Source organism: Acartia tonsa, chromosome 2 (genome assembly GCF_053477335.1).
Source record: "Acartia tonsa isolate MP-2025a chromosome 2, ASM5347733v1, whole genome shotgun sequence".
Classification (NCBI taxonomy): domain Eukaryota; kingdom Metazoa; phylum Arthropoda; class Copepoda; order Calanoida; family Acartiidae; genus Acartia; species Acartia tonsa.
In genome coordinates this window covers 56038058-56052915 of record NC_137261.1, presented here as the reverse complement: position 1 = coordinate 56052915, position 14858 = coordinate 56038058, and the positions used below count along the sequence as shown (strand labels likewise).

General features: G+C 34.5%; 1 protein-coding gene across 1 annotated transcript in view; it reads right to left on the bottom strand.

Annotated features, from left to right (window-relative positions):
- LOC145312209 (uncharacterized) overlaps window positions 1-14559 on the bottom strand; it is a 29136-nt gene extending 14577 nt beyond the window's left edge. The window contains exons 1-4 of the mRNA XM_080151423.1: window positions 14133-14559; window positions 4917-5543; window positions 974-1062; window positions 262-607 (exon numbers count right to left, since the gene is read on the bottom strand). Of these exons, the coding sequence (XP_080007549.1) occupies window positions 262-607; window positions 974-1062; window positions 4917-5543; window positions 14133-14304 (1234 nt within the window). The 5' untranslated portion in view covers window positions 14305-14559. The remainder of the gene's footprint in view (window positions 1-261; window positions 608-973; window positions 1063-4916; window positions 5544-14132) is intronic.
- Between the last annotated feature and the right edge of the window lie 299 nt (window positions 14560-14858).

The window sequence follows — 14858 nt, the reverse complement described above, 5'->3', positions numbered from 1 at the left end:
TCTTTTGTACTCTTAAGCAAATAATAATATGTAATTGTGCATGATTTCCCTGGAAGGAAGGGGATAAGGGGATGTTAGAAAAATAAATTACACTGGTACTCAACGTTTTAAGAACACATTATCTCATTGAATTTTAATTGATTGGTCCAATCTAAAAGAGTCAACAAATAATTAAATAATAAGGGGTATTTTTGTTTATCATCAATGGAGTTGCACATAAAAAATAATATTTAAACTATAATAATAATTGAAATTGCATACCTGGCAAAACTTCTCTACACATATAGAACTCTCTGCAGTTGGAGACCTCTGCAAAATATCCTGTCTCAGCACACGGGTAAATAGAATCAGGGTCCAGGGTGTAGTTGGAATTTGGGGACTCTTCCGGAGGCGGGCGGGTGATGGCCTCCTGTTGGCCGCCATTCTCTCCAGGTATGTCAATGTCGGTGATGGGTCCTTCTTCATCACCATCACCGATGCTAATAACTCCATCATAGTCCTCGTTCTCGCCAAAATCTTCGGTTTCTCCCGCATTTTCGCCTCCTTCTTCTCCTGCCCCGCCAATCACTTCATTGCTGACGTCATCGTCGCCATTTTGAGCTCCTGATTATTAATGAGCTTATAGTGCCTATACAATAAATGGCGTTGGCCTATCATTTGTCATTTGTATAATAAACTGGCCTATGATTGGTCACTTGTATTGTATACTGGCCTATAATTGGTCATTTGTATTGTATACTGGCCTATCATTGGTCATTTGTATTGTATACTGGCCTATCATTGTTTATTTGTATTGTATACTGGCCTATCATTGGTCATTTGTATTGTATACTATTATTACTGACCTATCATTGGTCATTTGTAAAGTATTCTGGCCTATAATTGGTCAATTAAAATATATACTGGCTTATCATTGGTCATTTGTATTTTATGACATCATTTTTTTACTATGCACTATAAGCTGCTTCCCTGAAGATTCCTGGTCACCACCATCCTGCTCCTGTGCGCCCCCCTGCTGGGGATTATTGACAGGAGCCTCCACAGCACCGCTGGACCCGTCCGCTAAACAAATATAGAAATTATTTTGAAAATTAGAAGGATTTATTATCAGTTGTAGTGTCATTGTAATTTGTCAACTTTACATGTTGTCATTCTTTACACTCAGTATTATCAGGGATCTAAAGGGATAAGACAATGGCCTATAAATCTATGTTTATCCCTGATGATGCCTCACAAAATTACCCCTTCTGTAGATTAAAATCAGTGGTTGAAACGCTTGGAAACTCTAATCTATAAAAATTTAGTAAAAGTCACAAATATTGTAAAGCCAACAAATAAGTAAACGTTATTAAAAACTTTGGGGACTAGTGTAATAAACAGCCCTGGTAATATCCTATAGTATTAAATAAATTTCTTCGCCCCTATTCTATTGGGAAGGTTGGGTAAAGTCTGAAAAATAGCCTAAAACCTCTCCAAGATAAAAGTAAGATCTTGGTTACCATCCATAAGAGAAAAGCTATGAAATGTTAACACTTGATACTTTTTAAGGACATACTTACATTTTTAGGATTTGATTATAGAGATGCTTTGCTTATAACATTGTGCCTTCTTGTAATAGGAATTAGTATTTAAAAAATCAGATGAATCGGATAATTTTAACATACAAAAATTGGTTGTCAAAAAAGTAAAAAATCAGAATATTTTAAATAGACGTACAGTTTCTGGTAACGATTATTAAGTTGCTTCGCTTTCTAAATCGTACCTAATTACTATAGGAATCACCACGCAAAGTTTGAAATCGATATTACAATTCTAAACTCTTTAAATTAACGAAAAATGCTAACAGTTACGGCCAAACCGACCCTAATTATAGAAAAGCTTCGCTTGTAAAAATTATAAATAAATATGAAATAAAACCCCCTGTAGGGGTATTTTATAACTATACTTATCAGATCATTAAAGTAAAACTTAGGAAAATTAATGATGTTAAGTGTAATATAATAAAACAAGGATGACAACATCCATAAAAGCATAAATTCGAATAAAAGGACAAGTGTACGTCTACAGATTACTTTTCCCTAATTAATATTCAAACTAATGGCAAAGAAGTTTGGACAATACTTATTTGTACAACCCAAGAGGAATTCAACTAAAAATATAAAAGTTTTTTAACCTAAGAATGAGAAAACGAGTTGATAAATAATATCAGGGTCAGAATAATATACAGTCCAACGACCCTTCCAGGGGCGTCCAAGCTTTTTTATTTGGGGGGGGGGGGGTAAATTTTTTTTACCCCTCAAATTTTTTTTTTCGCCGGGGGTAAAATTTGATTGCCACCCCCCAATTCGTTTGGGGGGGGGGGGGTAATCACCCTTTACCCCCCCCCCCGATCTTGGACGTCCTTGGACCCTTCCTCCCTAAAAAATCCGAACATTTTGTGACATGATGACGTCATGACGGACTTGCGGAAAAGCTTCACTGTAAAATGATGATGATATCACGTGAAGCTGGCAATTAACTTGGAAAACATGGTCATCATACAGGGATATAAAGGGATAAGACAATAGATTATTGTACATCCCCAATGATGAAACACAAAATTACCCCTTCTGTAGATTACATTAGTTGTTAAAACGTTTCGACGCTCAACTTTATAAACCAACCAATCAAAATTCAATAAAAGTCCCCTATGTTATTCATCAAACGATATTAAAAACTTTGGAGACAAGTGTAAACAAACAGCCCAATGACCCCTCCCTCCTTGGTCAACATACATCATCATAATAATAAAACATCAAGTTTGTGCGTCTGTGCACGTTAGTATGTGCGTCTGTGCACGTTAATATGTGTGCATGCTTAAGCAGAGATCTTAAGGGATAAGACAATAGACAATTAATTTATGTACACCCCTTTCCTCAATGATTAAATCATATGTAGATAAAATTATAGGTTGAAGAGTTTGGACATTACTAATTTGAAAACAACCAAAAAAATCAACGAATATCTTAACGTGGTTATAAAACTTTGGGTTACCAGTGTAATTTACAGTCCAATGTCCTCTCCCTTCTTGATGTTTAAGTATCTTTACGATAATTTGTCAAAATTTTCTTGTTAAACAAATGATACCAAACTGATTTTATTTTAAGAAAAACATAAATTAGAGAGGAGGGGACATTAGGCTGTTTATTATACTATAGTCCCCAAAGTTTTATAACAGCGATTTCTATCTTATTCGTTGATTTAATAACTTTGGGGACTTGAATGGTTAAGTCATGAAGTTGAGTGTCCAACATATACTGTTGTAATCTACAGAAGAGGTAATTTTGTGTATCATCATTGGGGACGTACATAAATTTATAGGTCATTGTCTTATCCCACTAGATCCCTGGTAAATTATTATACTGGTATCTTAATATTCATAAACACGTTCTGTCATTCGTTGATACTCTACTTTCTATTTAAGTTGGGCTGTTTATTACACTAGTCCCCAAAGTTTTATAATAACGATTTCTTATTCGTTGACTTAACAACTTTGGGGACTTGAGTGGTTGATTCATTAAGTTGAGTGTTCAAACGTTTAAATCACTAATTGTAATTTATAATGGGTAATTTTGAAAATCATCTATTGGGATGTGCATCAATTTTTCGGCCATTGTCCCTTCAGATTTCTTATAATTTTAGTTATTACTTTTAATTAAATCTGAAGTATGAACGCTTATAACCTTTTGCCCAAGCGTTCAAGGAATCAATATTTCAAAAATCAAGTAAATAGGAAAAACGTTTTTTACAGTTGTTATAGGAATCATCAATAGAACTGTCGGACCTACCCTTTACTCCATACAATACAAAGGACCAATAATAGGCCAATACACAGACTAAATTACCAATTGCAGGCCAGTATACATTTTTATTGACCAATAGTAGTCTAGTTTGACATCATTTTTTATAGGCACTATAAAAACTTAGGTTTTCGTGGAAAAAAACTGATATTGAAAATGCCTCCCTTGTGTAAAAATGAAGAAAAAAAGAAACTTAAATGAAGGAAATTAAAGCCATAAAATGATACAAAAAGTCACTTTTCCGCGGCTGTTATGTTTTATTACCAGAAAAACGCCTCAATAAACACGTAAGAAATTAAGAGCAATAAAAATTTCATTAAAATTTAATGATCCAAAACATATGAAGTGTATTTGTAGGATGCAATTTATAGCAAATTTTGTTTTCTTTATGTAGAATTAATCTTGTTTTCAACTTTGAATTTTCAAATTTAAATTTGCCACTTTTAACCTTAAAATTAAGTAACAGGATCTCTAATATCTGTCTATCTGTCTGTACAGAAGGATCTCGCTAACCTCCGAACCAATACGGTTCTCCTTTACAGGGTAGCTTCTTGTAAGTCCTGGGAAGTTTTATAACTATTTTGAGAGATGGTACCACCACCCTCCCAAGAGAAATCGCAATAAAACGTAACTAAAAGCTGACCTTAACATAGATTAAAAATAAAACATTTAACGTGTCCCTAGAGGCCTACATGTTCATATAATTTTTAAAATTATTATAAATATATGTTTTTAATAATCGTTCTAACGTAGTAACACTTCAAAGATTATAATAAATTGTCACAAGACACTTATAAAAAATTTGAAATACATAGGACAATTATTCCCACCTCATGGGCTGAGAGAAAAACTTTACCTTTGATAGTTATTATCGCATCGTATTATAGACAGCTTTCCACACATTTTTAAATGAAAAATTGTAGACTAAAACTGGTATATATTTGATCATTTTTATTTGAATATCCGCGGAAAACTGCATGAAATTGCGATGCTATACATGATTTTTTAATGGCTGAGAACCGGTTCTAATCCAGTGGATATAAATCGGTTTCAAAGCAATACTAGAATAATAATTACCTTCACTAGGTTTCATTGTTGGAGGATACATGGTTCCTGTCTCCTGACCATTGCCACCAGATTGACTTCCATTACTTCCACTTCCACCAGATTGACTTCCACTTCCACTACTTTGACTTCCACTTCCACTCGATTGACCTCCACTTCCACCACTTTGACTTTCACTTACACCACTTTGACTTCCACTTCCACCAAATTGGCTTCCACTTCCACCAATTTGGCCTCCACTTCCACTCATTTGACCTCCACTTCCACCACTTTGACCTCCACTTCCACTTGATTGACCTCCACTTACTGCAGTTTGGCCTCCACTTGATGAACTTCCGCCACTTCCACTACCCACAAATTGACTTCCACTTCCACTAATACTCTGGCTTCCACTTCCACCAATACTCTGACTTCCACTTCCACTAGATTGACTTCCCTGACTTACTCCATTTTGACTTCCACTTCCAGCTGATTGACTTCCACCGGATTGACTTCCACTGCCAACTGATTGACTTCCACCAGATTGAGAGCCCTGACTTGCACCTCCTTGCCCGCCTGGCTGTGGTCTAACAGCAACAACACATGGTGGAGCTAGGAAGTTGTGGTTGCAGTTGGATACACGTGGATCATACCTTGTACCTGAAACAAAAGTATATTATTACCAAAATTGTAAAAGAATAGTTATTTATCGCATCGTATTATAGACAGCTTTCTGCGGATATTAAAAAGAAAATTATTAGATTAAAACCAGTTTTGTAGCCCGAAGTGCTGAAGGCCCGAGATAACAAAACTGGCAATAACTTGTAATTTCTATTTCAATATTCGTAGAAATTTTGCTATAATACGATGCTTTACATGATTTTTCAGTATGTCTAAGAACTGGTTCAAATTTAGCGGATATCAATCGATAACTTGAAAGTATATGATTAAAATTATGAAGTATGCTCTCATCTAATATAGATTATTATCATGTGATATACGTACAACTACATATATATTGTCTTTATCATTATTTTGTTTATAATCGAAAGAACGATTCTAACACAGATAAATGATCGACACCAAATGTATAAAAAAGGGTTTAATAACTTTTTTTCTCCATATATTTACTTTGGTGTATTCTGGGAAGGAGGAGACATTTGAATGTAATTTACACTAGAATTCAAGGACGTCAAATAGGAGGGGGGGGGGGGGGGGAGGAATTAAAGAGTGACCCGTAGGCACCCCAAAAATTTTAAAGTTTGAATTCCCCCCCCCCGCCAAAAAAAAATTTAAAAGTTTGGACGTCCTTGCCTATATAATATAAAGATTACCCCCCCCCCAAATAAAAAAACTTGGACGCCCTTGCTAAAACCCAAAGTTTTAAAAAAATTCTCTTTCATTCGTTTACTTAATAACATTGGGTTCTTGATTGATTGGTTAAAATTATGCAGTGTCTAAACTTTTCAACCAATAATTTTGACCAACATATTTTTTATCATCCATTGTCTTATCCCTTAAGATCCCTGGGTATATTTGGCTAAACTCCTTTAATATGGTGTGGTCCATATTTTGACCATAAAATTGTAAAAATTAAAAGTTTCTGCCCAAGGCATCTTGGATTTCTTACATGGTTAAGCATGTTTTGGCAATCTAGCAACCATGAAATATCCTTTTTATTACACTTGTCCCCAAAGTGTTATGATAACGTTTCATTATTCGTTGGCCTAACAACCTTGGCGACTTTTATTGAATCTTTATTGATTTGTTCATCTAATTGTGTATACAAACGTTTAAACCACTAATTGTAATCTACAGAAGGGGATATTTTGTGTATCATCACTGGGGATATACATCAATTGTCTTATTCCTTTAGATCCCGGTGCATATCCCCATGCAATCATAATAAAAAAAATAAGAAATCATTAGGTACTAGCGGCTTCGCCCCTAGCCTATAGGGGCTTTGCCCCAAGAGGTCTGATCAAACGAATTTTCATATTTAAGATTTAGAAGAAAAATTTTTAAAAAAAATTTCTTTTGGGGGGGGGGGGATTTTTTTTTTGGGGGGGGGTTAGTCGACCCCACTATTTTAATTTTAGTTTTAATAAGAAATTTTTTTTTTCTGGGGGGGTATTTTTCATTTTTTGGGGGGGTTTGGGATGTCCCTCCCCCCAAGAAAATAGTTATAAACCTTCCCGGGACCTATGAGAAGCTACCCTGTAAAGGAGAACCTAATCGGTTTAGCGGTTAGCGAGATCCTTCGCTACAAACAAACAGACAGACATCGTTCTACTTTGTATTATAGATTATATTTTACATCATTAAGCCTTTCTATTTTTCAGTCGAATATTTGAACTTTTTTTGTTTCAATATTAAACTTTATGACATCACCGAAACTAAGGGTCTGCAGATTGTAGGTTGCCCTATTTCCATGTTAACCCCTTTCTTATCATAATTATAAACCTTTCTTCCGAAATTACAGCCCTCGCCACATTTTTACATCCTTCTAGCAAACTTAAATATGTATGTGTTTATACAAAAAAATAAAAATTTTTATCTTCTATAATACAAAGTAGAATGATGTCTGTCTGTCTGTCTGTCTGTCTGTCCGTCCGTCCGTCCGTCCGTCCGTCCGTCCGTCCGTCCGTCCGTCTGTCCCTTAAGATGTTGGTAACCACTGAACCGATTGGATTCTACTCTTCAGGGTATATACCTATTGGTCCTGTGGTGGTTTTAAGCTATTTTCTTGGGGGGAGGGACACCCCCAACCCCCCAAAAAATATTTCTTTTTTTTGATAATGCAAATGATAAAGATGAAGATCCACCACATGTACTACATTTTTTTAAATTACTTCTTGGGGCAAAGCCCCTAGAGGCTAGGGGCGAAGCTGCTAGTATTTTATAAAGTAATAAGGTTTTTTGTCTGAAACTAAAGATCTCAGAAATCCCTAGATTGATTTTTTCGTGTTTTGTTTGCTTTTTAAATTTCTTGGTGTAAAAACAGAAAGTAACCCTTTGATTTCTCGACCTTTATCTGGAATTCATAACTGTGCATGGTAATGAGTTCTGCCTGTTTATGTGCCAATGCTTTTCCCTACTACTACTACTTATGTCACGCGCCTGACATATCATTTTTAACGTCTCTAGAATAGAGTATTTGTGACCCAAACAATATTAGTACAATATTAGCTATGCAATAATATCTGCTGGTTTCATTTTGAACTTTTTACACTCTCCTTATATCAGGGATCTTAAAGGATAAGATAATTAATGCACATCCCGAAAAATAATAATAAACAAAATTAACCCTTGTTTAAATTGAAATTATACGCTGAAAAGTAGTTGCGCCCTTAATAGTATTAGTACAAACTTTGCTATGCAATAATATCTGCTGGTTATATTTTTAACTTTTTACACTCTCTTTATATCAGGGATCTGAAAGGATATAATAATTGTTGCATATCCCCATTAGTTATAAACAAAATTAACCTTTGTTAAAATTGAAATTAAAGTCACTCAAAAATCAGCCACGTGACGTCATAAAAATGAGCTATTATCCATCTCTTTTTAAAGAGTTTTTTTTTCCCACTTCTTTTCTCATATCCCTCATTTTTATGACGTCACGTGTCTGATTTTTGAGTGACTTTCTCTTTTTACATTGAAATTGTTTGTTGAAAAGTTTAAACACTACAAGATTTTATAATAGTAGACAAAGGTTTTTAGCCAACGAAGGAGATCACTTATTTATAAAACCTTACTCCCTGCCCTAACTTACTTAAAACCAGGGATCTAAAGGGATAAGACTATTGCCGATAAATTGATGTACATCCCAAATTATAATACACAAAATTAACCGTTTTGTAGATTACAATTAGTAGTTGAAACGTTTGAACACTCAACTTAATGAACCAACCAATTGCCCCCTCCCTCCCTGACACTAAACTTTTTGCATTCAAATAAGAGACCCTGTGCGTACAATAAATGAAAAATGTCTTAAAATTTTTATGTTTCTTGATTTTACACATACTCAAATCCAGAAATTTTACACTTGCCTGGAAATATGCAGAAAATATGGATTTTATCATCTAAGTTGGTCTTTCAATTTTATATTCATTAAAAGAAATATAATTTTGAAAACAAGACAAAGACAGACAGATAAACAGACAGACATTGTATTTATTTGTAATTCAATTGTAATTTTTATTTATTCAATAATAAGAATTATACAAATAACAAGGATGACAACATCTATAAGTAGCGAAGCTCTTGAATGTAAAAATTATTTTAGAGCATTACCGATTCACGTGGCAGCCCAATCTTCAACAAAAAAACCACCCATCTTAAATAGCAAAAGTGGAAAACAAATTTCTCTGTATTTAATATCCTTATGAGCATTATGGACAGACTGACGAACCAAGTAGATGCTCATTAATCAGCAAAAACTTTATTTAAAAAAAAGTTTCCTTGAATTACGACGGACAGACCAAGTAAGTTATATAATGAATGCTTATTGGTATATTGGGAATATTCACAAAAAATTTCAGCCGTCTGTCTTGAATAGCGGCTGAGAAATTCAAGAATACCGTTTCTTACAGACGGACATTTCAACTTATAGAGTAGCTTTGCTACTAGAAAAAGTTGTATATATATTTACAATTACAAAATGATATAAGAATAATGATTTTGAATGATTTTCCCAAAACTATAAAAAATAAACAGTGATTAAACAAAAATTTATTTGAATGATCAGAATGACTTCAGAATCAATGTTCTCTATACTTTTACATAAGCTAAATTGGTCAGAGAGGGATAGGAGCATTGGACTGAATTTTTTTATGATCACTGAACATTTGCATTCCCCGTTTGTTCATCCTTGATTTTTGTTGCTTTGCTACTTATGGATGAGTAAAAGCATGATACTTTTTGGACGTACTCTCGTTTTGTAGTTTAATCTTAGAGATTCTTCGCTTATAGTTTAGGACCTTGTTGAACTATGAATCAAGTTTCTAAAAATCAGATTAATAGGATATTTATATCATACAATTCTAACATGTATAAATTGGCTAAAAAAGTTAACCGTTCCGTTCCCTAACCGTAACGGATGGACGGACAGACGGATCTACCCTAATTTTAGAAAAAAGACTGTATTAAGGATATAAGGATGAGTTGTGCTTAATAGTATCTTTTAAGCATTTAGATTACGCAAAAAAAAGAAATGTAACAGAGAAAGTGGAATAAAAACAAGAATGAAAACATCCATAAAAGCGAAGATCGGAAAACGTAGGACAAACGAACATTAACACTAGTAGAATGCCAGAACTGAATAATCAGAATATCTATAATACAAAGTAGAACGATGTCTGTTTGTCTGTTTGTTTATAGCGAAGGATCTCGCTAACCGCTGAACCGATCGGGTTCTCCTTTACAGGGTAGCTTCTCATAGGTCCCGGGAAGGTTTATAACTATTTTCTTGGGGGGTGGGACACCTCCAACCCCCCCCCCAAAAAAAAAAAATTAAAAATACCCCCCCAAAATTTTTTTTTCTTCTTAAAACTAAAATTAAAATAGTGGGGTCGACTAACCCCCCCCCCCCATGAAAAAAAATTCCTCCCCCCCCCAAAAGATTTATTTGTATAAATTATAAAAAATAAATCAAAGATTTTAAATTATTTAGTGAATTAAAGAATGTAAAAAGAAAATGAAGATGAATTAATTTAGTTTAGAATCAACCAATTAAAATTAAATAACGGTACAAAATATTACCAAAAGATAACGTAGCTATAAAACTTTGGGTACCAAAGTAATCAAAAGCCCCTCCCTCCCTTAGCAAAAGACTGTCTCTTTGATTCGCAAATGAATATATGTAGAATATACGTGGATATTATGACAGCGAAAAATTGTCGTCATGCAAATTATTTTTTGGTCAGTTCATTCATCCAGTAGGAGGGGAGGGTATGGGGTAGGGAGGGGATGTATCATTATTCTAGCCCGCTGCGAGTTTCACTTTATTAGAGATTATGAAAATCTGGTGAAACATCTAAATAATGATATAAATCCATTGATTCACAGCTTAATTACGGTGTATGTGACAGGGTAACACCAAATAGTCAAACAATGTCGCTAATATATATTCTTCAAACAGCAAATGTAACTTTAGGTTTAATTAGAGCAGGTTGCTTTTATTTCTAGCATGAGCTTTTAAAGTTGTGCTGGGTGTAGCCCCTTTCGTGACGACACCTCTTAATGGGCGTTCTGTCGTATTTTCACAGTGCGTTTGATAAGTTATTTTAGGTTAGTTGATTGTCCCGCAGGGTTAGAGCCCTCCACAGGGGCTAGAAATAGGAGAAAATCTACTGTGAAAATACGACGAAACGCCCCTTAAGAGGCAGTTGTACCCATTATATAGGAATACCAATGACAATTTTATCAATGAAAAGCACGGTAATTAAAAGTTTACTATGTATTAAATGAAAAAAATGACATTAAAGTAATTAGACTTTTTATACCTTTAAGTTTAAGTTAATTGAACATGAAGATTATAATTGTAGGGGAAATGTTTGAAAATAAATAATTAAATATAACAAAGTACTTATTTTGTTCATCCTAAATTTAAATAAACTTATATTTAAATTTTGAAAATCCTTAGTAAACTGACGTACTGAAGTTGACGGACGTACGGACATACAATTGTTATGATATCATCTTATTTTCTCTTTCTTAGTGTCTTGCTTATTTATTCAAGAAAAAAATGTCCACTAGTCCTACCCCAAACGTAGCAGTCCCAATCGTCGAAGTGGACAAACGCAGGAGTCCCAAACGTCGGAGTGGACATTGCTTAAGTAAAACCTTGGAGTGTTCGCGCTATTTTAATAATATGACAATTTTAAAATTTTTTGCATACCATTGTCTACAAAATAATGACTATGTCCGCAGTGCTCGGCCCCCTAGCCTGCCTAGCCGCAGTGCTCGGCCCCATGGCCTATAACCTAACACAACTAAGAAAAATAACGAGACCGAGAGGGTGGGGGAGTTGGTTTGTATAAAAAAATTAAAAATTGAAATAATTCAAAATTGAAAACAAAAATTTTGGACTCCTGTGTTTGTCCACTCTGACGTTTGTCCCAAAAATCCTGCGTTTGTCCACTCCGACGTTTGTCCCATTCCTGCGTTTGACCCACTCCGACGTTTAGGACTCCTGCGTTTGTCCACTCCGATGTTTTTCCACTCCTACGTTTGGCGTGGAACCTCCACAAATGGTTGAATTGAGTTAACACTAGCAGGCCAATGTAGGGCTGAAGTGGACATTTGACTTTAAATTTTACTGGTACCCAAAGGTTTATGAACTAGTGCTCGCATTTGTTAATCTTGATTGGTTGGTTCAAACTATCAATATCCAAAATGTAATTTGTTTTTATAATTATACATAAACTTATGTCTTATCCCTTCAGATTTCTGGTTGTAGTTATGCTTCGCTCTGGTGATCTCGACAGTTCAAATATCCCATCATAAACAAGGATGACAACATCCATAAAAGCAAAGCACTGAAACGGTAGGACAAACAAACATGAGCACTAATCAGAATATAAATGTATAAGAGCCGAAGCAAAATTGTAAGTAAATTTGTTGAAAAACTGCTTTATATAGGATGATATTTATAGACATACTTACATATTTAGGACTTGATTATAGAATTGCTTCTCTTATAACATTATACTTTGTTGTCCCAGGAATCAATATACCAAAAATCAGATCAATCGGATAATTAGATCACATAAATTTTGGTAATGATTATAGAGTTGCTACCCTGTCTAAATCGTACCTAACTACTAAAGGGAATCACCATGCAAAATTTGAAATCGATAGAACAATTCTAACATGCCTAAATTAACCAAAAAAGCTATCCATTACGGACGAACGGACCAACCCTAATTATAGAAAAGCTTCGCTTTTAAAAATAACTTTATTATTGAATCAATGACATAATATGGACATCATTGATTCAAAGCCGCCAAAAGTTTATACACTTAATTCCAGGGAACTAAAGGGATAAGACAATGGACGATAAATGTTAATTAACAAATTACCCTTTCTTTAAATAAAAATTATTGGTTGGTATGCTTGAACACTTCTATAAGAAACACCCTAAAGTTTGGACCCATCGAATGAGAGATTACGACGTAATTGGAGTAATTTACAGTCCAATGTCCCCTCCCTCCTCCCTGCTTTAACCCTGACTAAGTCTGTGACATACAATAAAATTTACTCAACCGTTTAATCAATCAACAAGTTTTTTTTAAAACAAAGCTTTTCTACACTTAGGGTACAGGAACAGCTGTTATCATTACCTTAGGAATGATAGAATTGTTCTATTGATTAAAATCTTGATATTATGATTCATCTAACAGTTAGGAACAATTATGAGTTGCTTGATAAAATAAAAAAAAATGCATTTTAAACTTATTTGTTGTCTTTGTTCATTACTAGCGGCTACGCCCCCAGAGGCCTTTAAGAGCACATGACTTTTTCGTGGGGGGAGGGGGAATCGATCACTCCCCAATTTTTTTTTCTAGGGGCGATTTCTTTTCGGGGGTAGTGGTATCACACAAAAAAAAAAGTTTTAAACCATCGCATGACCTATGAGAAGCTATTAGTAATCGTCATAGAACATTAAACTATGCTGTAATTAATCTTGAGATAGTGTCAAGACAATTTTTGATTATTTTACATCCTCAATGATTATAAAATTCAGGGATCGGAAGCCGCGCGTAAGCCGCGTGTAAGCCTCAGTGAAATCGTCATCTTATCACTATAAAATTCAGCTAGATGTATAAAACTGCCTCTTTAGCAGACAATCCTTCTTTCTGAAATTTCTTTTTCTGCTCACAAGCAGGTTTAAAACTGAGGCTTATGCGCGGCTGAGGCGCGGCTTCCGAACCCTGATAAAATTGGACACTGTTAGTTTTAATAAATCAATATTCAATAAAAAGTCCCTAAAGTTTGTAAGACAACGAATGACTGCACGTGTTTATAAAACTTTGAGGAAAAATACAATTTAGTACCCGTAGATTAAAATTAGAGGTTAAAACGTCTGAACACTCAACTTAATGAGCCAACCATTTAAAATTCACTAAAGTTGTTAAGCCAACGAATAAGAAAACGTTATTGTAAAACTTTAGGGACTTGTGTTATAAACAGCCCATTGTCCTCCTCTCTACCTGGCAAGTACTGTCAAAATATTAATTTGTTTACCTGCTGGACACAGATATCGGTAGTTCATAAATCTGTTGATACATCTGTAGAAAGCTGTACACGAATACGGATCCGGATAGAATCCGGGACCCGGACACTGGAACTCCGGGCCTCCAGATATTCCAGGAACAACGGCCAGCAACACAGGTAAACTCAGGTATATCAAAAACATCTTGTCACCAATCACAATATTTAAATGTTTTTTTTATATAAAATTTTGTATAGCACCAGAAATGTTGACTTTTTGTTCAATTGTGACCAGCAATAATGATAATGTTCGTCGTAGCTGGGACAAAAATTGAGAAAATATGACAGAACATATTCTCACAGACAAGTCTATCAACTTTTCTTCATTTCTATAACCTTCTAATTTTCTATTGAAAATTTGATTATTTTTGATGGCACTTTAAAAATTTTTTTTATTCAAATATCATCTGAAATAATAAAAATCATTATTTAAAAGTAACAGGATGTCTATTGTATCCTTTACAGTAATATTTCTTATAGTCAAAGAGAAGGATCATAACTTCTTTTGGGGAGGGTACCTTCACCCTCCCAAGAGAAAAGCCCCTAGAAAAAATACTCCCCCCCCCCCCACAAAAAAAAAACATTAAAATTGAATGGTAAGGGTGAAGTGCACTTAGATGACCAAATAGAGTTTTCCCTATTAAGAAGGCTTCATATAGATCCTGAAACTATGAATCAATATCTTACTTTAGGCTATTT